The following is a 23,089-nucleotide window of genomic DNA, read 5'->3' as shown; positions in this document are numbered from 1 at the left end:
CCTCTTCTGCAAAATCTAGAAGTGGAGCTTGGTGTTGTTTAATCCTGCATTTAGTAAACTGATTGGAGTGGCTTGTCACATTTAACTGTCAGAAAAACACACTTGCTTTAAGTTCAGGGCATGCTGGCAGTCTGAATTAAATTTGGGATTTTAATGGCTTTATTTTATATATTTAATGTCCTTAATTTGAGAGGAAGCACTGAAATCAGGAAGTAGCATCTGACATCTCTATAAGAGCAGGGGGATTTCTCTTAGAGAAGTTCAGGTGCATTCTGTTGATTACCCAAAAACTAAAGTCAGTTTAATAGAATAAAACTAAACCCCATCACTATTCCTGGGGCTGTTTCCCAAAGATTTAAGCATGGAAAGGCAGTGGGGAAGGCTCTCAGGGTGTTACCATGATCCCTCCCCAGCAAATTCCCCTGATGCACCATATATTCCATGTAACTACTGAAGATGATGACTGGAAAGATCTTCCAAGCCTTTCCCCAAGACTGAAAGCCATGTGAGGATTTCAAGAAGCCCTTTAAGGAGGGCAGGTGACCACCACAGAAATAACTTAACCCTGGTTTGACAATGTTTTGGCTGAGTGTGGGTAGAGAGGAGCAATTCTGAGCCACAGATGGGATGGCAGCAGCAGGAGGAGAAACCCCAGCCCTGCTCTCAAAGGCATCAAATAAGGAAAATCACTGTCATCCTGCTGTCAATTTATAAAGTGATTTATGAGCATTTTCTGTCTGCTGCCTGCCACAAGCAATCACAAGGAATTATTCTCTGAGTGATTTTGAGGCTGACCTTGGTGTTATCCTTTCTGTTATCTCAGGAGCTAAAACTGATTGGGCTTGACATACCCCACTTTGCTGCTGATCTGCCCATGAATCGCTGTAAAAATCGCTACACAAATATCCTGCCATGTGAGTACATCCACTAAATCCTGCTAAAATCCCTAGAGAGGGGAAGAAGAGTTTTAATAAAAAAATTGGAGGATCAGGAGATTTTCTAAGCCTCGTTCTACAATCCTGCTCTTACAGAGAACCAGGCGAGGGATGTTTTTTTGTTAGCTTTGAATAGATGTAGCTTCCTGGAAATGTTTATGGTGGCAAGAGTTTGGAGGTGAGAAACACAAGGTCTTTCATGCTGCTGAGTAGTGTTACTGTGTTTCTCTTAGGATTTTAATGAAAGCTGAGGGAGCCCAAAGGGACAGCACTTGGAGGGGATGTTTGCAGAGCACTAATGGTGCTGTGTCCATGCAGTGCTTGCTGAAGCAAACATTGCTCTCTTAGTCAAATTTTCTATTTTTTAAGACATTATTTTTGGCCATTCCTATAGGACTAATTTAAATTTTGCCTGGTTGGGGATGAGTGCCACATTTGAGAGGTGATTTTTTTCCCCTGATTTCTTTTTCCTCGTACAGATGATTTCAGTCGTGTCCGGTTAGTCTCGATGAATGAAGAAGAGGGATCTGACTACATTAATGCCAACTACATCCCTGTGAGTACAGAGGTCTGGTCAGTGTGGAGTTCAGTGTCCTGCACACCAGGCAGAGCTGGGCCCTTGAAAACAGCACAGTATTTCCTGGAAGCTCAGTCATGTTCTCAGCATCTCCTTCAGCTTCCAAATATTTTGCCTACAGGGAACAGCCACCAAAAAAAAAAAAAAGAAAGAAAAAATAAAAAGGAGTGGAGGGGGAAGGTTTTTGGCAAATATGGCTAGAATAGCTGTGAATCTTTGTGCAACTTTGATTGGACTGGTAGGGAAATGAGCAGGGAATGTTAAAATGATTCAGCGGTTTTTTAAGATAGAGAGGTAAAACATAAATGCTGAAATGAGAAATTTTTCTAGATTTCTACCACACGTGGCAAAAAAGGGCTAAGCCAGACACTCCAAATGCACAAAATGCACACAGCCCAGATGGTGTGTGGAGAGAACTTCTGCTTTCTGCCTCCTTCTCCTGCGCCTCCCTCCACCTGGCAGAGAGCAGCCGCTTACCGGGGGTAGCACCCACGGCTGCAGCATAATTGAAGTGTACACAGAGCTGTGGGCAAATATTTTGACACTGGGGGCTGGCTGAAAGCTCATCAGCTCTCTCCACTCTTCCCTGAGCTCGTGCAGTTACTCAAGCTTATCCCTGTGATGCCCAGAGAGGCTCCCTGGAACAGAGGCTGGACAGAGATAAAGGAATAAAGTGGATATTTATTTATTAAAAACCCTTTAAAGGATGCACCTTGGGCAGTGCAAGAGCCTGGCTGTGGCTCCACCCAAGATGGACCCTGGGTCAGGAGTTTTCACACTTTGATAAGTTTTGGTCCATTTCCATATTGGGGTTAATTGTCCAATTACAGCTTCAGGTGATGAAATCCCATCCTCTCAGTTTGCTCTCTTCAATTTGGTGTTGTTTACACTTTTTGGGCCTGAAGCTGCAGCGGTGTCCTTGGTTCTGGGGCTGGAAAAGGATTGTTTTGTCTGCCTGAACTGTGAGGAGAACTTGCTGACCCTTGATATGAAGTTCAGAGTTATATATTAATGCAGTGCAGAATCTGGAAATTATGAAAGCTAAAATTTAAAGCATCACCTGCCACTGCCACAGGGGTTTGCCCCTCTGGTAGCCTCTGTGCTGTGGCTCCCTGGGGGCTGGAGAGCAATGTCCCCTGGGCTGTTCTGCCTGGGGAGGAGGCAGGGCACCACTGCACCCTTTAGGAGGAGGCCTTTCACTTGGGGACCACAGACATGAGCATTTTTGCAATCTTGCTGTAAATAGAGCTGACCTGGCTGTGCTGGAGAGAGTCAGCGTTACGGAGAAAGGAGGAGCCCTTGGATGAGTCAGTGGAGCCACTTCCCTGTCACTTTGGCACTGCCCAAGAGTGCAGTGTTGAGCCAAGTGTCTGTGCTTGGCTTGGCTGTGCCCAGGGCATGAACCTGAGCACTCACCCTGAAAGGGCCTGAGCTTGCAGAGAATCAGGAAAGAAAAACGTTCCAGGATCCCCAGCCCAGGGAACTTCTGTCACACAGGATTGTGGATAACAGGATCTTAAGCAGCAGCCTCTTGTTCAGTTCTGCTTTGCATCTCTTTAGTTCTGCTTCTAGCACAGTGCTGACCATGGAGACTGGGATAAACACGTGATGTTAATGCCAGCTTTTTTCTGATAATCAGTTCTCTGCTGAGTTCCAAACACAGAAACCAGGGCTGATCCATCCCTGTCAGGATTTGTCACTTGGGTCAGGCACAGCCCACACAGAACAGGCAGCAAATTCCATGTAGTGCAAAAACTGGGATTGAGCTGATTTGCAGAGTTGTCTGGAAGAAGCCACTTGTGGAAAGTGCTCCCAAATCACAAATAATTTTATGATCCACCTACAGTGGTGGCAGAGAATTGCCCAATTTGCACGGCACCATGCTGTGTGCTGGATGTATTTTTTGCTCTTGCTAGGAATACAAAATAACTTTCCAAATGCAATTTTGATGATACAATCTCAGCAAATATGGTTATAGCATATGGCAAAAGGGTCATTCTATGGTCTTTTATTATAGTCTTAATAACAGTCTTGTTTTTGGAGAGGAAAAAGGAATCTTTCCAGCTAAAATCATGATGATAGGCATAGGAAAGAGAATTCATGCACATAAGGCATCTTAGCATCTGTTAAGAGCATTGACTCAGCATCTTCTCTATTATTTTAAGCAGAATTCTAATTAATATTTTATTAATTTAAGGCCTTATGACATAAACACATGCATGTAATCCTGTTCTATTGGCACCAGTGACTGAAAATCACCACAGGCACTGCTTGTGATGAGCAGACTGGGGATCTGTAACTGGTTTTATTCCTTTAACTGAACAAACCCTAAAATTACATAATCTGGAAGGAGCTGTAGCTTTCTTTTCATGTTCTTATTACTTCCTTTTTTAATGTTGCCTTTTCTGCTCTCTGGACTAATGATTTTTGAGGTAACAGCTTTATCTTCATTTTAGACTGCTTATACTTAGGGAGCATCAAAATCTAGCAAAAGTTGTCCTCACAAAATAAATACAAAAAAATAATAATTTCTTTGTATTAGAAATCACTTTTAAAAGTAAAAAATTGAACTTGAGAAAGCTAAAAAAATATTTAAAAAAACTGTTCTGAAGCAGTAACCATGTTGGTAAGCAGGATCTATCTCTTTGTCTTTTAGGGTTATAATTCACCCCAGGAATACATTGCAACCCAAGGACCGCTGCCAGAAACTAGGAATGATTTTTGGAAGATGGTTCTCCAGCAAAAATCACAAATCATTGTTATGCTCACTCAGTGCAATGAGAAAAGACGGGTATGTGACAGAATCTTGTGTGTGGTGTAAAAGAAACCACTCTGAAAAAAGAGTTCCTTTATGCTGAGTGAATGTCTGCATTGTGTCTGATCACAAGGCAGCATCACAACCAGCTCTGCAATGGCACAGCCTTCCTGTTTCAGGACCTTCTCCGACATTCCTTGATGTTCCTTGACCTCCTTTGACCTTCCCTGACCTTCCTTGACCTTCCTTGACCTTCTTTGACCCCTTACCTTTTTTGACCTTTGACCTGGTTTGAATTTTCCTGAACTTCTTCGACATTCTTTGACTTTTCCTCACCTTCTTCAACTTTCTTTGACCTTCTTTGGCCCCTTCTTACCTTCTCTGATTTTCTTTGATTTTTTGACCTGCTTTGAATTTTCCTGAACTTCTTTGACATTCTTTGACTTTTCCCAACCTTTTCTGACCTTCTTTGATCTTTTATGACCTTCCTTCACCTTCTTTGACCCCTTCTTACCTTTTGTGACCTGCTTTGACCTGCTCTGACCTTCCCTGACCTTCTCTGACCTGCTTTGATGTTGTCTTGCCCTGATTTTCTTTAACCTTCCTCAACCTTCTTTGAACTTCTTTGATGTTCCCTGACTTTCTTTGGCCTTTTCTGCCCTTTTGCCTCCCCTGACCTTTTTATGAAGCCTCTCTTCTTACATGAGGAGAGACTGAGGACTGGGACTCTTCATCCTGGAGAAGAGAAGGCTCCAGGGGTCTTGTCACTGTGTACAAATACCTGATGGGAGGGAATGGAGACGAGGGACTCCTTTAGTGGTGACTTGCCCAGGTCAAAAGGTGAGGTGCACAAATTAAAAAAAAACCACACTGAATTCCTTCTGAAATCAGGAAACATTTATTTAGTGTGAGGGGGATTCAGCACTGGGGCAGGTTGCCCAGAGCTTGTGAAGTCTTCTATCCTTGGAGATATTCCAAAGTCACCTGGACATGGTCTAGAGCTGGTTGTAGGTGACAGTGCTTGAGAGGGGAGGGGCTTGAACAGGGGTGCCTTTCAACCTCAGGCCTTCTGTGATTCTGCACTTTTAATTTTAAATAATAATTTAATTTTAAATAATTATAAAATACAAGTTTTATCTTTACATTTTCTCTTGATGTTGTAATAGAAATATTTGGAATATAATTTGGGGGATTTATATGAACATTCTCTTTCCCATTTAGACCACTGCTGCATTTAGACCTATTATATGAGGAAGAATAACAAAAGACACTCTTTTTCTATTCTTCACTGTTTTAAAGCTGCCCTTCTGAAAGCTTCCCACAATTAAATGGGAATGGTCAGACTGGAATTCATTGCAGGATAAATTACCTCTTATTGCAGCAACAAGTGAACAGCGGTGTAGGCACTGCTAAACCTGAGCTTCTGTGTCCTTTAGCACGTGCTTCTTTCTCTGTGTGTATCTTCAAATACAAACATGCCTGGATTTCCCTCTGTTTCAGGTGAAATGTGACCATTATTGGCCTTTTACGGAGGATCCTGTTGCATATGGGGATATCACAGTGGAGATGCTGAGCGAGGAGGAGCACACGGACTGGGTGTACCGCAGCTTCCGAATCAGCTACGTGAGTGAAACCTTCCCAAAGGAAGAAGAGGGGGTGATTTCAGTCCAGCTTTTTAACTTTTGTCCATTTCTGGCATTCAGCAGGAAACACCAAAGAGAGATCAATGTCCTCACCTTCACTTCACACAGGCAAATGAGGAAATCACAAAACTTCCCTTAAAATTGTCTCTTGAGTTTCTCAGCAAACTGCAAGGCTGAAACAAAAGTAGTACCAGAGCTCTGGACACTTCTGTGATACCAATAATTAAAATAATGTGTGAATTTCGTCTTTTCTACATCTCAGGCACACCCTCTTGCTATAAATTATTCAAAACTTGAAAATACCAATGGGTTTGGTATTTTCAAAACTTCAAAAGGGCAGTTGTGCAATAATCATGTCCACCTACAAAGTATTGGAACAAATGTGAAACAAAGAGTTTGTGGTGTCCAAGTGAAAGCTCCCCAGACTTTCAGGAATTTCCTTCCACCTTTGTTTCCTGCATCAGCTGACTGCCAGCAACATCTCATGAAATAAAGTTTAGGGATGTGGAGGGGTTGTGGAAAAAGCTGTGCACTGGCAATTCACCAGTGACCCAGAACTTTGTGTTGTGTTGAGGATCTCACTTCATCTGAAGCCAGTAGAATTTTTAGCATTGTAAATGTTTTGGTTTTTTAAATGAGCTTTTTTCCTCAATGTTTCCTCTGGTAATGTTTTTTTTCTTCCCTTTATTTTTTTGGGGTTTTTTCTTTTAAACTTGAAAAAAAATTTCTCAGAAGTCCAGGCTTGACACTGTTTGCCAACAGTGTTCTTTACCTGTATCAAAATGGAAAAAAAGGAGAGGAAATGGAATAAAAAGAAGAATAAAGCCCAGAGCTGAAAAATACAATAGTTCTTGATTTAAAAGCAAAGTAAGATGGAACTACCACAGGACAAAAGCAAAAAGCAAAACCCAAACCCAGAAACAGGAAGCTCATACCATTTTGATAATGATGGCCTGATATTTTCCTCACTTTGTAATTAAATAACATTTTTGTTCTTTGCCATTTTTTGGGCTGGCTTCACTCTTTTTTGGCTGTGTGTGGGAGAATGACATGGCTCTGCACTGGAGCTCTGGCTGGTTCTACAGTGTTCTTTTTTCTTTTTTCACTCCAGAGCAGGCGAGCACCAAGAGTGGGGAGTTGGCTTTTCCCTCAGTGGAACCTCCAGAATCTTGGGCCACCCCAAGCTCTGTGGAGCACAATGTCAGGGGTGGGGGCAAGAAAGTAGAGGAGTCTCCCTTGATTGAAGCTCCCAGTAACAGTTTATTGGGATGGGGAAGCGAGGGATGCACACTGGAAAGGGTCAGGCACAAGAGAGCCCAGAGCAGGGCTGTGCAGGGGGTTAAATACAGCCCCAGCTCCAGGGGAGGGTACAAACCATGGACCAATAGGGAAGGAGTAAGGGGTGGGGATCACAAATTCAGGGCCAATAGGGATACACAGAGGGAGGGAGCAAGTAACCAATGGGGCCTCGAGGGACAAATGATTGACAGGGAATGATCTGGAAGGAAGGGTGGGGTTTACAATGAAGGACAAGGGTGTAGGGGCAGGGCTGGGGTGACAGACAGAGAACTTTCAGGAAGGAAGGGATGGGTTTGCTTTGATGGGTAGGGTGTGGGAGGGATGACAAGAGGGAGAAACCATTACACTTAACCCGGGAAAGGAACAAACCAACGAGCAATGTGAACTTTGACAAAACTCACTAAACAGACTGCAACAGGAGAAAGATGAAAAGCAGAAAATGAGAAAGAAGCCCTCAGGGTGGTGAGTGAGTGTGATGACACTGTTGGGACCCTGAACACGCTGCTGTTGTGCTTCTCCCATCAGGCTGATGAGGTGCAGGACGTGATGCATTTTAACTACACGGCCTGGCCTGACCACGGCGTCCCCACCACCAACGCTGCCGAGAGCATCCTCCAGTTTGTACAGATGGTCAGGCAGAAATCAGCAAAGACTAAAGGCCCCATGGTCATACACTGCAGGTAAATGCTTCAAGGGAAAGGAGATGAGCAAGGGGTGACATTAAATAGGTTGGGAAACCATGAGAAGGAGAGATTTCGGGGTTCTAATCACCTGTTGGCTGAAGATGTTTCTCTGTGGTGTTAAGGTGTTACGCAGCTCTCATGGAGAAATTCATAGAGGGTATTGTTCCATGAATATCAAAAAAAGGGCTCAGTAAGCCAGGGGTGAGATTTATACACAATATTATGAAATCAAGCCCTGTATTTACTGCTTAATTGTTCTGGGAAGGAACAGAAGCAAGTATCAGAGAGCTGGGCAGCAGCTGTAGTATTTTCATTTTAGTGAGGATTCTTCTAGCAGCAAAGAGGGACATTTTCAGAGAGTATTTTTAGATACCATCTATAAATATTGATTTTTTTTCTATATTTTAAATGTATTTGTATTTACATATATGTATATACTTAAATATATATCTAATATAAACTCTATTTATATATTTATATATTTAAAATATTTTTATTTCTATATATATTTATATATTTTAAATATATCTTGTAATTTTTAATATATACGACTATATATATATAAACTATATATATACTATATCTATCTGTACTGTACATCTTAGACCACATAGATTAAAACTAACAATGGTACAAAATTAGTAGGGAGGGCAAAGAATGTATCGGTCAGCTCCTGCAGCAATTGTTCTCCGAGGTTTAAGAAGGCATAGAATGAATTTATCACTTAATTTGTCCAATTAACACATCAGAAGTTCCATTGTATTCATGGTATTTGGGAAATTAGCACAACAAAAGCCAAATAGAGACTGGTTTGGGATAGTTATCTTGAACTGTGTTGAGGTGAACTGTTAAATACTGTAAATACTTTCAAGGCTTTTCAGAAGAAGTATGGCAAAACAGAAGGAAGAACTTTTGCTAAAATACACACCCTTAGGAGTAGGTGAGGTGTTGGGATGTTGTGTGAAACTCTGTAAAACCTCTAACTTCTCACTCAGTGAGATCTGACTTAAACATCACGTGTGAAATTGCAGCCAAGAATCGTTAGAACATGAGAATCTGAACGAAATTCTGATTCTAAACGAGAGCAGTGTGTATTTTTTCCTGTTGCTAAGCATCCCTTTGGGGAAAACGAAGATTTTCAGCTGAGTGGCAGCTATTTCTGTCTCGTGCTCCTAAGGCAGAAGTCCTGGAGTGCAGACTCTCCTGTCCTTTGAGGACAAACTGCAGCAGTGCCTTTGCAAGGCAGGAGCTTTGCAGTGTGGAGAGCTGTGGGGCTGAGTCCTGCTGTCTCTGGGCACCCATGGCTCCTGAGCAGGTCTCTGCAACTCTGGCTCCAGCCCCTGGAGCTACAGGGGTCTCCTGGAGAGTGTGAGAGGAGCAGTGGCAGCAGGAGGAGCAGAGAGCTAAGGGTGGGTGAGGGTGTGTGTACACGTTCTGTGTGTGAGTTCAATGGATGATGGATGATTTCCGTGCCAGGAAATCCCACAGATCAGCCAGGCCTGGCCTCAGATTAGTAATACCTGATTGTTACAGCTGCAGGAGTGCTGCCTTTTGCAGTGCCACAGCTTCTGCTGTGTGTCCCCTCCAGAAGAGCCTGAAATGAGGTGCATGTCTGTCTGTGTTTGCAGCGCTGGCGTGGGACGGACGGGAACGTTCATAGCCCTGGACCGGCTCTTGCAGCACATCCGTGACCACGAGTTCGTGGATATTTTGGGCCTGGTGTCGGACATGAGGTCCTACAGAATGTCCATGGTGCAGACAGAGGTAAGATCTGTCCACTTCAGCACTGTGACAGGATTGTTGTGCCCATTTCATACCCCTCTTCAGCACGTTCATGTTTAAAGCTGTTCCCCCTGAACACTTGACAAAATCCCTATCAATCAATATGATCAGGTTTCCATCTTCATTGTGATATTGTCACATTATTAATCTGCTGCATAGGTGGGTTTGATGATAAATCTGCAATCTCACTGTCTGCCAGAGGAAATGAGTTATTCTCACCTTCTGTGAAATGAATATGCAAACAATGCATTAGAAGAGATTAGCATATGAAATTTTCAAACCACACTATAAAGAGCTGGGCTTGCTGAGGGGATTAATGGCTCATGAAATGATATCAGTACTGGGCAGCCTTGTTCAAGTGTCATGTTGGAATCATCCAGCCAAGGGTAGGAGCTCATTACACAGTGGAATTTCAAACAAGCAAAACAGACAAAAGGATTGTGAGTCTGCCAGACACCCTTCTTGCCCCTCTCCCTACCCAAACATCTACTGGGCAGTTCTCTTTTTAAGACAAAAATATACAGACAATAAATACCAGAGTAAAAAAAAAAAACAACAAAACAAAACATGAACTCTTTCTTCAAAGCAGAAGATTTAATGCATCTAAACCTTCTCAGTTCTAGTAATGAGGGAAAGATTTCATATTTCTTGCCTGTTGTACTCCTCTCTTGGTTAGACACACAGTAGAAGCAGGCAACCTCTGTGTGGGAAGTGCCACCATCACTGTTTGCAGGCTGGATTGTTTGTTGCCAAAGTTTGTTGACTCGAGAGCAAAACAAAAAACTTGTAGCAGGGTGAGGAGAGGAGGAGGAGAACCTGCAGTGACAACAACTAGCATCTGGAAATGAAAAAAAAAAAGTCATTTTCAGTCCATTCTGGATCATTCCTAGCAAACTGCCACTTTTCATCACAATTCACTGTATTAATCCAAAGGCAGATCATACGTGAACACCAGAGGAAAAAATTCTGGGTGGTTGATTGATTTCAGCTGCAGCTGTTACCACTCCAGAGCTGATGTGGGTTTTTGTAGAGTGGGTTTTTTAAAAAATATTTCATTTTTTTTTATGTAGAACCTCATTGCCTGCCTGGGGCTGATGTTTAAGGGCAGTTACTGAGCTCCTGCTGCTACAGGCAGTGACCAAGCCTGGCCTCAGAGGTCACCAAGTGACACTGACACTCAGTCACAGGGGCCACCAAACAGTTTTTCCTTACAAAATCTGAAACCACTGACAGCTCACCTGAGTTCACATTGTCTTGTATGCTGGAAACTTGGCAGCATCTCAATGAGCACTTCAAAAAAACAAGTGGCATGGGCCCAAAAAGGGGTTTAGAATGGGGAATATCCTGAATTGAAACCAGTCTCTCCAAATCAATTACTGTGTGAACAAAGTCAGGGTTTACTTTTTATTGATAAAGAAGTCAAACACTAAGGAATGTGAACATCATTAAAATATTTCAGGTGCATATGTGGCATGGGTGCAATTTGTTGCACATAAAGCATTCCAGATACCTTTCTTGGAATTTATTGACTTTTAGACAATGTAAAGCAGACCAACTTTAACTCAGATTCAACTCTTCTGTCATCATTCAGGTTATTAATAAGTGATTATGGTGCCAGGTGGATTTCATGCTTCCCCTTCTGCTGTCTGAAACATTTGTGGACTATTATTTTGGGAGCTGATAACTCCCTGTGCATTGTGAGGGGCTGAGGTGGGTGACATGGAGCTGTGCAGGCTGCAAACTATCAAACTGTTTCACTAATTGGGTTTTTGTCCTGCTTCCTGAGGTGTAAAAAAACACCCATTTATTTGTTTTTTTTCTTCTAGGAGCAGTACATTTTTATTCACCAGTGTGTGCAGCTGATGTGGCAAAAGAAGAAGCAGCAGTTCTGCATCAGCGATGTCATATATGAGAACGTCAGCAAGTCCTAGTCCAGAGCCACAGGTGGTAAGTCAGGCAAGCCTGGCCCTGTGCCATGCCCACAGCCTCACATCCCTGTTCCAGAAGTTTTGCTGGCAGTTTGGGGCTTTTCTTATTCCTCTTCCATGTTCACGTGGAGAGTGAGGGAAAAATCCATCTAGCCTGTGGCAGTGAATAATGGCACTGTGAGAATATATGGGCTCACTCATGTTTGAAGAAAAAGAGAATCCAAACTGCTGATGAGCCATCTAATCATTCCCTGCCACTTATCCTAACATGCCTTGCAAAGCTTAAAGAGATGGAGAACTTCAGTATCCTCAGTCATTCTCAGAAAGGAATTTTGCCTGGTTACCAAGGCCAGCAGAGGCTTGGGGATGCTCTGCTGGAGGGTGAGTTGGCTACTGAAAAGCTCTGGCATGAAACAGTGGGAAATTTTTTCATGAATCTAAAATCAGAGAACCAGAGAACCAGCAGGCTCTCAAACTGGTACCACCAGCAGCATAAGTGAAGGTTTGGTCTGACTTTCCCACTGACTCCTGTGCCTGAGCAAAACAAATGCAAAACAAATGGCTGTGACCACGAGGGGACGAGCTGTGGGGATTTGTGTCGCTGCTCTTTAAGCTACTAAGCTTTGGTTCATTAGGTGGCAGCAATAACCCAGCCATAACCTTGATACTCCCTTTTGGGAGGAGCAGAAAGCTGCAGACTTTGACACAGACTGCTTTTCAAGCAGCTGCTGGAGGGCTGGGCTGTTTGCTGAGTGTCTGTGGAGTTGCACATGTGCTTTTATTAACCCCTGTGTGCACCATCCCCCTGCTGAAAAGGAACCCCTGCATTTTGCCTTGCTGGTCCTCAGGATTATATAGGTTGGATATTAGGGAAAAGTTTTTTACAGAAAGAGTGATAAAGTACTGGAATTACCTGCCCAGGGAGGTGTTGGAGTCACCATCCCTGGATGTGGTTAAAAAGACTGGATGTGGCACTCAGTGAGTTTGGTTGAGGTGTTAGGGCTGGGTTAGACTCAATGGTCTTGGAGGTCTCTTCCAACCTGGTGATCCTGTGGTTCTGTGACCTGAATCCCAGCCTGTGTGGAGGCTCAGTCAAACAAATGCTAAAAATTGTATTTATTGCCTTTGCTTCTCTCTAAAGCATTCTGTTTGTTTGGTTGCAGGTGAGACCATGAAGCACATCCATCTTCCCTTGCTTCTGATTTATTTTCTGTTGATGGTTTGAACGGGCAGGTGCTGTGCCACGAGAGACTACTGCTTTGCAGTGCACAGACAATGAGGAAAAGAAACTTTTACCTTTCTGAAGCACTGGGGAGACAAAGCCTTAACGAGCCTGCGGTGTCTTTTGAACTGTTTCATTTCTGGACATTTTTTTTAAATACTGGACCAAATTCAGCTAAACAACATGAAGGAAAAGACACTATATGTGCATAAGATAGATTGCTCCAGAGTGTTGGGGTTTTGTTTGGTACTGTTGGTTAATTTCTTTCATAATTTTTTATTATTTTTTTTTTTCTGTGCAGGTTGGGCTTAAGGTTGAAGTAAGTGCAATATTTTTTTAATGGTTGACTGAAGAGCTTTCTTCATGTGTCACTGGTCTGTCCCTAGGAGAGCAGGCATTGTTAGTATCTAATAATACCTCATTAGTGAATAGCGAGGCATGAACATACATGAAGAAACCTGGAGATTGTGAGGAGGGGCTGGGAGGGAGGGGAGGGTTGCTGGGTCCGTGGATTTGACTGTTTCCTTACAGCACTGATGTTCGTGGGGCCTGGGGGAGCACGAGACCCGAGGAACGGACTGACGAGCAGAAATCCGAGCTGTGGATTTCTCCCAGAGCTGGGAGAATTGCAGGGTTTGGCTCTTGACTGGGCTGCCACTAATTAAGCAGAGGGATTGCTCTTTTTGCCAACCTTTTTTTTGGTAATGCCACTGATCAGGCTCTTGTTTCAGATGGATCTAATCACAGGGAAACTTATCACAGAGTTTCAAGCTGGGATATCTGAGCATATATACTATAGCATTTAACTGAGCAGTCTATGGTGCCTATACCCCTCATTCATTTCTTATTTTTAGCAATTATTAACCCTGTGTAAAAAACATGAAGCTGGTTCAGGTTGGAGGGGTGGAAAGGAAAAAAAAAACAAAAAACCCTACAAAAAGTGCTTTATGTAACTATTTTTTCTGAACCAGGAGTTTACAAATGTTACAAATACAAGGTTTTGGCATGTGAAGGGCTGGTTATCAATTTATTGCTACAAGGCTGCCAAAGTGTCAGTATGGATTCCTGCAGGGCCTTTGGGGGGCAGGGTGGGGGGCTCTTTTCTTTTTTGCTGTCTGTTTCAGTTCTAGTCAAAATAATTAGCTATATATATATATATATATATATATTTTATTTTTTTTTTGGTCTTTGTATAATTCCGGTACATCATTGTGTATTGTGACATGGATGCTGTCAGAATGGATGTTTGATGGCATTTTTGTAACCTGTTGCTTTGTGTCACCTCATTGGAAGTTAGCAGCAATGGTACTCAATGTAAACAAAGCAGACTTGAACTGGAAGTAAACACACTGGATTGCTTACCTGTGGAGGAGTCACTGTCAGCAAAACAGCAAACACACCTTTTTGTTTAATTTTATTGATTTTGCACACACTTGATTTCATTCACCCAGGGCTGCTACTGCCTGCCAGGGCACCAGGGTGTAGGGCAGGAGCTCAGCTGCTCTCAGGAGCCTGATAATCTTCAGCTGATATTCCTTTTTCTTTTGTCTTCCAAAATTACTCCAGTGGCAGGTGCATACTTATTTGATAGCTACTTCATCATGGTATTGGTTGCATTGGAAAACTTCCTTCAGACTATCCCATGGATTTAACATAATTCCCAGATAAAACAGGTCCTTGTGAGGGGTACTAAACAAACAGGATTTTGATTCTCCAAACCTTTCATTATTAAATAGGTGTGAGATGCATTTCCCCTCCCTTTCTCTTTCCAGGCATCTAATGCTACTTCCAGTTTCTTCCACAAATGCCAGTCCTAGAGCAGGGATGGTGTTTCTGGAAGCACAGGATGGATGCAGAAGGGAAGAACTCCCTGTTTCAGGGAGCCAGTTGGTAACAAGAAAGGCTCCAATGGTCCATTCATTTCTCCCTCATTCCTCCCTCATTTCTCTGCTGTGCCTCAGCTGGGGGCCCTGCCATTCCAGTAGGAACAGCAAAGTCTTGTCTGGCCTAAACTGAACAGAAAGCAGAATTATAAATGAGCACTTGGCCATTTAGACCTTGCCCCCATGCTTTTCTTTTTAAGAAAAAATGCATTTCAGGGTTTTATTACATGTTTACTCAGTAAATGTGTTCATATCCCTCTAGAGAACTGTCTGTGGGGTGAAAAAAAAATCAACCTAACAACCAACAAATGTTATTTCTCATCTACTGTCTCCTCCCTCCTGCTGGCCATTGCCCATTGAGTCTATACTTGCTCTGTATCACAGTAAGCAGGTTAATTCTAAATCATTCACTGTGCCCACAAAATGTCACAGTGAGAGCTGGCTGAAACAGGAGCTTGGCTGAACCTGACAGGGCACAAAATTGCTGCAAAGATGCCAAAATCACATTGTTGCAAAGGACACTGCCTGAGCAGCCTGAATTTACCAGCCAGTTTTTGAATGTGTGTCAAGAATTATTCCATTTGTGCAGTGAGCAGGTGTGTATTTTTCCTTTAATAGCTTTAATCACAAAGTCAATTACAACACAAACTCCATCAGAATAATACCTTTTCCTGCCCCACACAGTATGCAGAACTGTGTAAGTGGACATGGAGGATGGCAGTGGAAACCACCTGTCCCAGCATTCAAGCCATGAGTGCAGCAATAAATGAGTCTGAAAGATGCTGTGGTTCACAAAGACTCCTGCAGAGCCTTTTAGCCTGAATTGACACAACATGATTTTGGCTTTACCTCATCATACACCTCCAGTGTCCAAAAGAACAATGTTTTGGACTCGTGCTTCATGTTAATATTGTTTCCATCATCTGTCAGAGTGAAACTCCCAAGCCATCAGTGCTGGAACACTTCAGGTTTGGTAACAGATGTTCTGAATTATGGGTTTCACATCCCCAGCTCTGCTGACACTATTGATGCTCTTTATTGATCTGTTCTTCCAGTGCCACTGACCCAATGTCTGTAAAAGCAGCTCTGTGCAGTGGGTGACCATTAACTGAAAACCAGGGCAGGTTTTCTCCTTGTCCCATGCTGTGCATGCTGCCATGGAGGCAAAAAATAAGTAAATTTAAGAAGCTTTGAAAGGTGTGTGTGAAAGCATGGCCTCTCTGAGCATATCCTGAGCCCTGACATCCTTGGGTCATCAGAACTGTTCCCTTCAAACCTCACCAAAAGATTAAATGCAGGTCAGGAAGCCTTACTGGTGCTTTATTTCAGTTTAATATTTTGAGGGTTTTTTTCCCCTATATCTAAATAGGATGAATTTCCTCTGTCAAATAATCAAGATCATCATTTTATGCTCTAAAATGGCCCTTCCCTCCCTCCATCAACCACAGTCACACCACCTGCCTCTCACTTGTAACTTTTTAAGGGCTTGTGTCCAAGCTGTAACTTCACTGGGGAAAGCAAAAGCTGTTATTAAGGAAACTTTAGTGCTCTTGACATGGATGGGAGCAGGGTGGGTTGGGCTTTGCTGCTGCTGTGAGGGGCACCAATGAGGGACAGGAATTTCCTAGGAAGGCTCCCTGTTTTTGCTCATCTCCTCTTTTAATTTGCAAATATTACCAAGGAGTAGAAGCACAGACTCATGTCCTGGTGCTCATTTTGGTCTGGAAACTGAGGAAGTAGAGGCCAAAGTTGCAACCTAAGCAACTCAGAAACTGAAAAAAATTATAAAGGCAAGCCAAAGGCACTTATTAGCAAAAAAAGCTGACATAACTGCAGTAGAAATATAAAGTCTGTGAAATATTTAAACACAGAACCAACACAGATTCCCTCCCTCTCATTTGCACTTCTCATATATAATGTTGGTGCTTTTATGTAGAGGTGGGAGATTGATATCAAAAGTATTCCCTCAAATACTTTTGATACATCAGAACTAATCCTTAAACAGGGCTGGTTTGGACACCAGACTCAACATTGTAGAAAACTGGGCTCCTATCAAAGGGGAATTTGGCCAGAAAGTTGAGTTCCCATTCATAATCAAATTTCCTTTATTCCTGAAATGCAGCCCAGGAAAATCAGTGATCCCTGCTTGGACAGGGTCTGGTATTCAAGATATGATTGATCTGACAACTCAAAATGCCTTCACTCCCACATTAAAATAAAAACTCTGTGACTTACAGGTTTCCTAATTAGAAAGATTTTTGCATCTTTCAGTTATTAATGGATTCTTTTGTTTGTTCTCTTAAGTGATCAGAATTCTGATGTTACAAGAGAAGTTGACAAATGCTGATGATCACTCTGAGAGCTCTGCACATTTCAGACTATCATTATCACTTGGGATATGACATCTCTGCACCTCTACATCAACAGCTTCATAAACCATTTATTTCTGCACACATCATGGATATATGCACTTATTTCCCAACCCCACTCAAAACAAAAAGGAAAAAAAAAGAAAAAAAACCCCAAACAAACAACAAGCCACCAATTTTTATACAGTTCAATGGTTTGGAGCAATTAAAGTTTGTATAAAACTGATGGCAGCAAAATAGTAAATTATCTCCTCTTATCAAGTGTCTAATAAGGCACTGATTCTGGCATTTAAAAAACTGCTTTGTTTCCTACTCAAAGACATATCACATCCTCCTGAAATATTAGTATTGAAAAAATAAAGCCTCACTGCTCAAATCCTGGAGCAAACATTTTGAACAAAACACTGCATTTTACTACTGTTTGTGTTTAAACCACAGAATATTTTGAAGAAAACATTTTATTTTTGTTTGAGGAACCCCAAATGAGATCTCCTTTTGATTCCTTACATGATTCAACAAAATGAAAATTCAGAAACTGCACAGCAGCATAAGAGTGAAGCTCCCTGCAGTGTTTTAAACCAAGGAAACTCCAGGAAAAAGGGGAATATTTGCTTTAACACCATTCAGATTTCCCATTTCCTTCCCATGAGAAAAGCCAGGGACTCTGAGTTTTAAATGGGAGTTTCAAAGGTTCCTCCTCCTGCACTTATGTAATGGGATTTATCATTTCTTGACCCATTTCTGAATAAGGCCATGCTTATTCAGACAGGCATCAAGAATTTATATTAAATGTAAAAAATGGACACACCACCAGCCACACAGAAGTAGTATTTGCGAGGACATTTACAATAAATGGCACTAACACCTTTATTAAGAGTTTAATTTTTCATTTGTGAAAAATGAATAGATTTTTTTTTCCCTTGTATGCAGAGGAAAAGCAAACTAATGGCAAAAATCAAGATTACTTTCTTATTTCAATACTCTTTGTAGCCACAAAGATACAACAATTTAACAGACAAGAAATACTGTTTATTGCAGACTTTAAGCTGATTCATGTGAAAAAGGCACTATGAAAATCAAACTAGATGATTAAATTTGTCTAAATTAAGTGATATTATATATTATATATAATACATATATTATATATAAAATCACATGACCATGTGAAACAGAATATTTTATGACAAAAATCATTGCATCTCCAAAAATAACATTTTTCTGGAAGGGATGTTTCTCTTTTCTTTTTTTTCCCCCCGTTTTTTGCCTTCAGGAATCCACTTTTCCACAAGATTACATTTATAAAGGAAATTACAAAGGCTTTTTGCATGAGGAAAAACTGATACCTGGGATGAACACACAGAGAAGTCTAGATTATACACTGTCCTTTTTGATGGGTTAGGTTACAGACAAAAAAATGCAATTATTAAAAAAAAAAATAATGTACTGTGAGTTGTTGCATGGCTACAGCAGATCTCATCTCCTCTTTGAGCTGGGTTGTGTTACTATTTTCTAGTTACTCCTTCTTGTGCAATATTATAGTTCATCACAGGTGAAATACGGATAAAATCAATGTACAAGAATATTATTTTGCTATAAACAGCATCATTAGTAATAAAACATCTTGGGAGTGATGCAGGAAGGATTCAGTCTGTGTTGGGCTGCTGTTCATTCCCTAAACATTTCCTCTGCATTTGCTGGAGTCGAGAACTTAAGTAAACATCCTGCAGCCAAATGCCTGACAAGAAAGACTGAGCCAAAAAAGAAATAATTGTGCACTACAGCAAGAGATGGGATTCAGAATCTTATTATTACTGAAGGGTTCAAATGCTTTTTTATTGCTGGCTCAGCTTCCCTCAGATGAATCACCAACAAAGACGTGCTCCAATTTATCTGTCACGTTAATTCCATAAAGCCAAGGCTCATCTCTGGGTGTAAATGAATTGTGTACCGATATTTTCACCTGTCAGGAATCTCCTCTGCCTTTCTCATCTCTTCATTTTTCCTGATGAGGAGCCAGCAGCAGGTACTTCTGTGGAGACTACTGAAAATTTCCTTTATGTTGGCTAGTTATGTTTACAATGCAATAAGACATTCCCCCTTCACTGCTTCCTAAAGCAAAGCTGGATGGTTTAATGCTATGGACAATGGAATTAAAGAAGAGAGGAAACACATTTAGTGGCTGCTTCCTTCATCAAAGGACTCCACACCTGAATCTGTGGCAGCTGCACTGATTTTTTCTTGCCGTCTTCTCATAATTTCTTGCAGTTCTGAACTACCACTGTTAGCCTACAAACAAAAGAGAAGAGTTTACTTGTGGCTTTGACGTGTAAATTTGAAATTCCTCTGCCAGCATTTTGTTAAGGCAGCTGTTTGAACAAACTCACCTTGCAGCTCCAATAGGAAAGCATTTACACCATCCTTAAATATAAACCAGAAAAAAAAAATCTGCAGACTATTAAAAGCATAAACTTGCCTTTCAGCACTGCTGAGCATCTTTAATTCCCACATGAGGCCCTGGAAGTGTTGGATATTTTGGGGGGGTTCATAAAATATGGCTTCAGTAAAAGGAGAGTTAAAGCTGAATGAGTTTGTTAGGATTCCATGCTTAAAAATCAGGGTAATAATATTTAGAAATTTAAAACCTGAAAATAAATACTTGATGGGTTTAGATTTTAGAGCACAGTTGTAGAAATTGGACCATATTACAATATTAGCAACAGGGAAGTATTGGTGAGGACAAGGCTTTATTTCACCTTTTAAGTGTGAAGACCAGGTCTGCTGGACCAGCTGCAGACATTGCTTTTTCAACACAAATGAAATTATTAGCAAGGATGACTATTCACTGGAGCAGAACTTCCCAAAGTGTGCATGACTTTGATTAAAATGAGGGATTTATAAACCAAGGGCCAAATCTGCTACTGGCCATGACATGACCTTCAAAACTTCAAAATCAGCTTCCAAAATAGCCTCTGAATAAGGCAGCAGGAACTGTTTTAGAAAATTATAAAACAAATTCCAGGACTGTTAAGGGGAAAATCCTGCAGTTGATTCTGAACTCTGAAAATGCAACTTCTTTATAAGATTTAATATAGATTTACCCCATTATATCCATTTTGGTGCCACAAAGAGTGAGAAAATGTCTAAATTAACTACAGTGCTCCACTTAAAATACCATTGCTCTCCTCTCCCAGAGTGCAAGGGCAAAGCAGGGGGCCTAGAAGTGATTCTGAAATTGAGGGAGCAGCTTTATTTGTCTTTGCCCTCTTGGTTTCAGATACAGAACAAGTGCAGCCCCCATTGCTGAAGTCATGCCCAAAAACCCATCAGCAGGTGCCCAACAATGTACTTTTATCAGAGGTCACGTGCAAATATTTTTTCTGAGAATAACTGGGTAGCCCAAGCTGAAATAATTTGCCTTCCTGATAACATCAACAACAACATGACTGATGAGCTTGAAATGCATAATTTTATACTAATAAAGGGAGAGAAAGGATGGTACAACTTCCTTTGGTGACATAATTCAGCAAACAACAGGCTAAAGCCATCAGGAATTGCATAAATTCTGAAATTCAACATCAAATAACCAAGGCAGAAATAAACATTTCAATTGCCATTTCCCCAACAAAAAATAAGCAATGACCTTGTTAGACTCTAAGCACCTGTTAATTAACTCTTGTAGGGCATTTATTAGACAAGTTTGGACTTTGGAGTTTCCTGCACAGTGAATCCCAACTTGGGAAAGCAGAGAAACAGCACAGAGGAGGAAAAGACCCCTCTGATCCAGAACATCTCTGCTTTTCAGAGCAAATTCCACTGCAAAGCTGCTTCCATCTCAGTACACTGAAATAAGATAGCTGACATGCAAAAAAAGTTGAAGAGTACAAATAAATCTTCACTAGGAAATGATGGATTGCTCTGGACTATAGTGGTTTATATTCCTAATGGTAAAAGTGAAATCTATCTCCCTCTAACAGGAAAATAGGGCTTGAAGAAGGGAATAAAGCAATTTTGACAGTGTTAGGAAATGATGCTCCCTGAGCCACACTGATCATGTAAAGTGTAAAATATGCATCATCATAAGCCTGTCTTTAAAAATATGCCTGGTAGTTAATGCTTGAAATCATTTCAGTGAGACAGTCTCAGCTTAAGGACAGGATAGAAAAGTGTTTTAAACCTCTTCAATATTTTCTTCTAAATAGGATGTGGAGAATGTAACTTCTCACTTGGGTTGATCTCACATCTAGATAATTTCTCCACTTGCCACAGCAAGTTAAAAAAAACCCTAAAATATAAAAACAAGTAGGTGCATCTCCAATTCTACTGATTTAAAATTGGCCAGAATTGTCCTTAGCACAGCCCTGGATACAAGATTAAGGTGTTGAAGAGACAGTGCTTCCTCTTTAATAATTAAATTATGAATTAATTAATTAAATTGAATACAATTAAAGCAAACTGCTGCAGAGCAATAAATACAGAGACACAAGACTTGATTTTAGCACAGTGTCCAGTGTGTTCCCCCTTCAGTGCAGGTGCCCCAGTGTTAGACCTGGAAGGCCAACATCAGTCAGCTCACCCTACCGATTTCTCATGCCCTATAAATCAAATCTCCTCTACAAACACAAAGCAAAACTCATTTCTCACCACCAAAATTATCAGGAGTATGTGTTTGTCCAAGCACCAGGCAAAACAAGGAGCAAGAAAAGGGGCATTTTACTCTCCCACTGTTTTCCCCAAAGCTCTTTTTGGCTGATTTCGACTCCTTGCAGTATAATTACACCACAGAATGTCAAACTCAGGTGCTATTTCTAATATTTTTGGACCCCTTTAGAAAAGGGGAAAAAACTGGTGTTTTGATGAACGCTGTTCTGACAAATTAATACCTAATAACTCAGATAAAAAGAATATTTATCAACATGATGAGAACTGAAGAAAAGCCACTTTCCTCACAGAAGGAATTCTCTAATTCTACAGGTTCCAAACTGTATTAGGTGAGTAAGAGGAGCTGTCCATACCTCCAGGGCAGATTTCTGTACCGTAATTTGGCTGTAGACTCTCGACCCTTCTGGGCAAACAGTCCTCAGTTCCTCTTTATTGAGGGAGAAGAGCTGAGCCCCTGTCAGCACTCCAAGGCTGTTCACAGTCCTGGAACAAAAGGGAAATGAGCAAAATTTATCCTAACTGACTTTTTACTGAAGTCAGTTGGGATTATAAGAATATTTTTTGGTGGAGGCTAAAATTTATTTATTTATTTATTTATTTTATATATATATTTACATATTTATATTTATAGATTATTATATAAAATATAATATACAATATATATTTATATATAAAACAAATATATTTAATATATATTAAATATATTTATTTTCATTTTTAATATTTTAATATATATAAGTACATGTATATAAATTATATATTTTCATATTTATATATTATATAAATTTTTATATATTTATATTTTATATTTATTTATATAGTATATATAAAATTATATATTATGTATGAATTAAAATATATAGTGTATATATAGTATATATACTATTTTCAATTAAAAATTTATATATACTATACATATATACTATATATAGAATGTATGTATATAAAATACAATATATATAGATCCTATATATAAAATATAATATATATAGATTCTGCATATCCATGATCACACTGACATATATTTATATATATATTATGTAAATATAAATATATAAACATTTATATTATTATAAAGATATATCTTTATTTATTATAAATCTGTATATAAATATAATACTTTATGTCTAAATGGATTATATTTATATTACATATGTATATATTTAGAAATATATTTATAAGTATATAGTAGATATTATATATACATATTTTATATGTATTATATATATAAATATAATAATATAGATAAATACATATAGAATAAATTATATGAATATAAATAAATACATATGTATTTATTTATATCATGTATATTCTATATGTATTTATATATATATTAATATATTCATATATT

The 23,089-nt window shown here is 40.3% G+C and overlaps 2 protein-coding genes across 7 annotated transcripts in view; one reads left to right on the top strand and one right to left on the bottom strand.

Annotated features, from left to right (window-relative positions):
• Positions 1 to 16,019, top strand: part of PTPRO (protein tyrosine phosphatase receptor type O) — a 145,449-nt gene extending 129,430 nt beyond the window's left edge. For both annotated transcript variants that reach the window (XM_015627740.2, XM_015627741.1), the window contains 8 exons: positions 824 to 914; positions 1,415 to 1,491; positions 4,169 to 4,303; positions 5,768 to 5,890; positions 7,735 to 7,889; positions 9,521 to 9,656; positions 11,501 to 11,621; positions 12,766 to 16,019. In XM_015627740.2, the coding sequence (XP_015483226.1) occupies positions 824 to 914; positions 1,415 to 1,491; positions 4,169 to 4,303; positions 5,768 to 5,890; positions 7,735 to 7,889; positions 9,521 to 9,656; positions 11,501 to 11,605 (822 nt within the window). In that variant the 3' untranslated portion in view covers positions 11,606 to 11,621; positions 12,766 to 16,019. The remainder of the gene's footprint in view (positions 1 to 823; positions 915 to 1,414; positions 1,492 to 4,168; positions 4,304 to 5,767; positions 5,891 to 7,734; positions 7,890 to 9,520; positions 9,657 to 11,500; positions 11,622 to 12,765) is intronic.
• Positions 16,020 to 17,516: 1,497 nt separating this feature from the next.
• EPS8 (epidermal growth factor receptor pathway substrate 8) overlaps positions 17,517 to 23,089 on the bottom strand; it is a 130,109-nt gene continuing 124,536 nt past the window's right edge. For all 5 annotated transcript variants that reach the window (XM_015627743.3, XM_015627744.3, XM_015627742.3 and 2 more), the window contains 2 exons: positions 22,089 to 22,218; positions 17,517 to 19,362 (listed from right to left, as the gene is read on the bottom strand). In XM_015627743.3, the coding sequence (XP_015483229.1) occupies positions 19,249 to 19,362; positions 22,089 to 22,218 (244 nt within the window). In that variant the 3' untranslated portion in view covers positions 17,517 to 19,248. The remainder of the gene's footprint in view (positions 19,363 to 22,088; positions 22,219 to 23,089) is intronic.

This window comes from Parus major, chromosome 1A, assembly GCF_001522545.3.
Source record: "Parus major isolate Abel chromosome 1A, Parus_major1.1, whole genome shotgun sequence".
Lineage (NCBI taxonomy): Eukaryota > Metazoa > Chordata > Aves > Passeriformes > Paridae > Parus > Parus major.
This window is presented reverse-complemented; position numbering and strand designations above follow the sequence as displayed.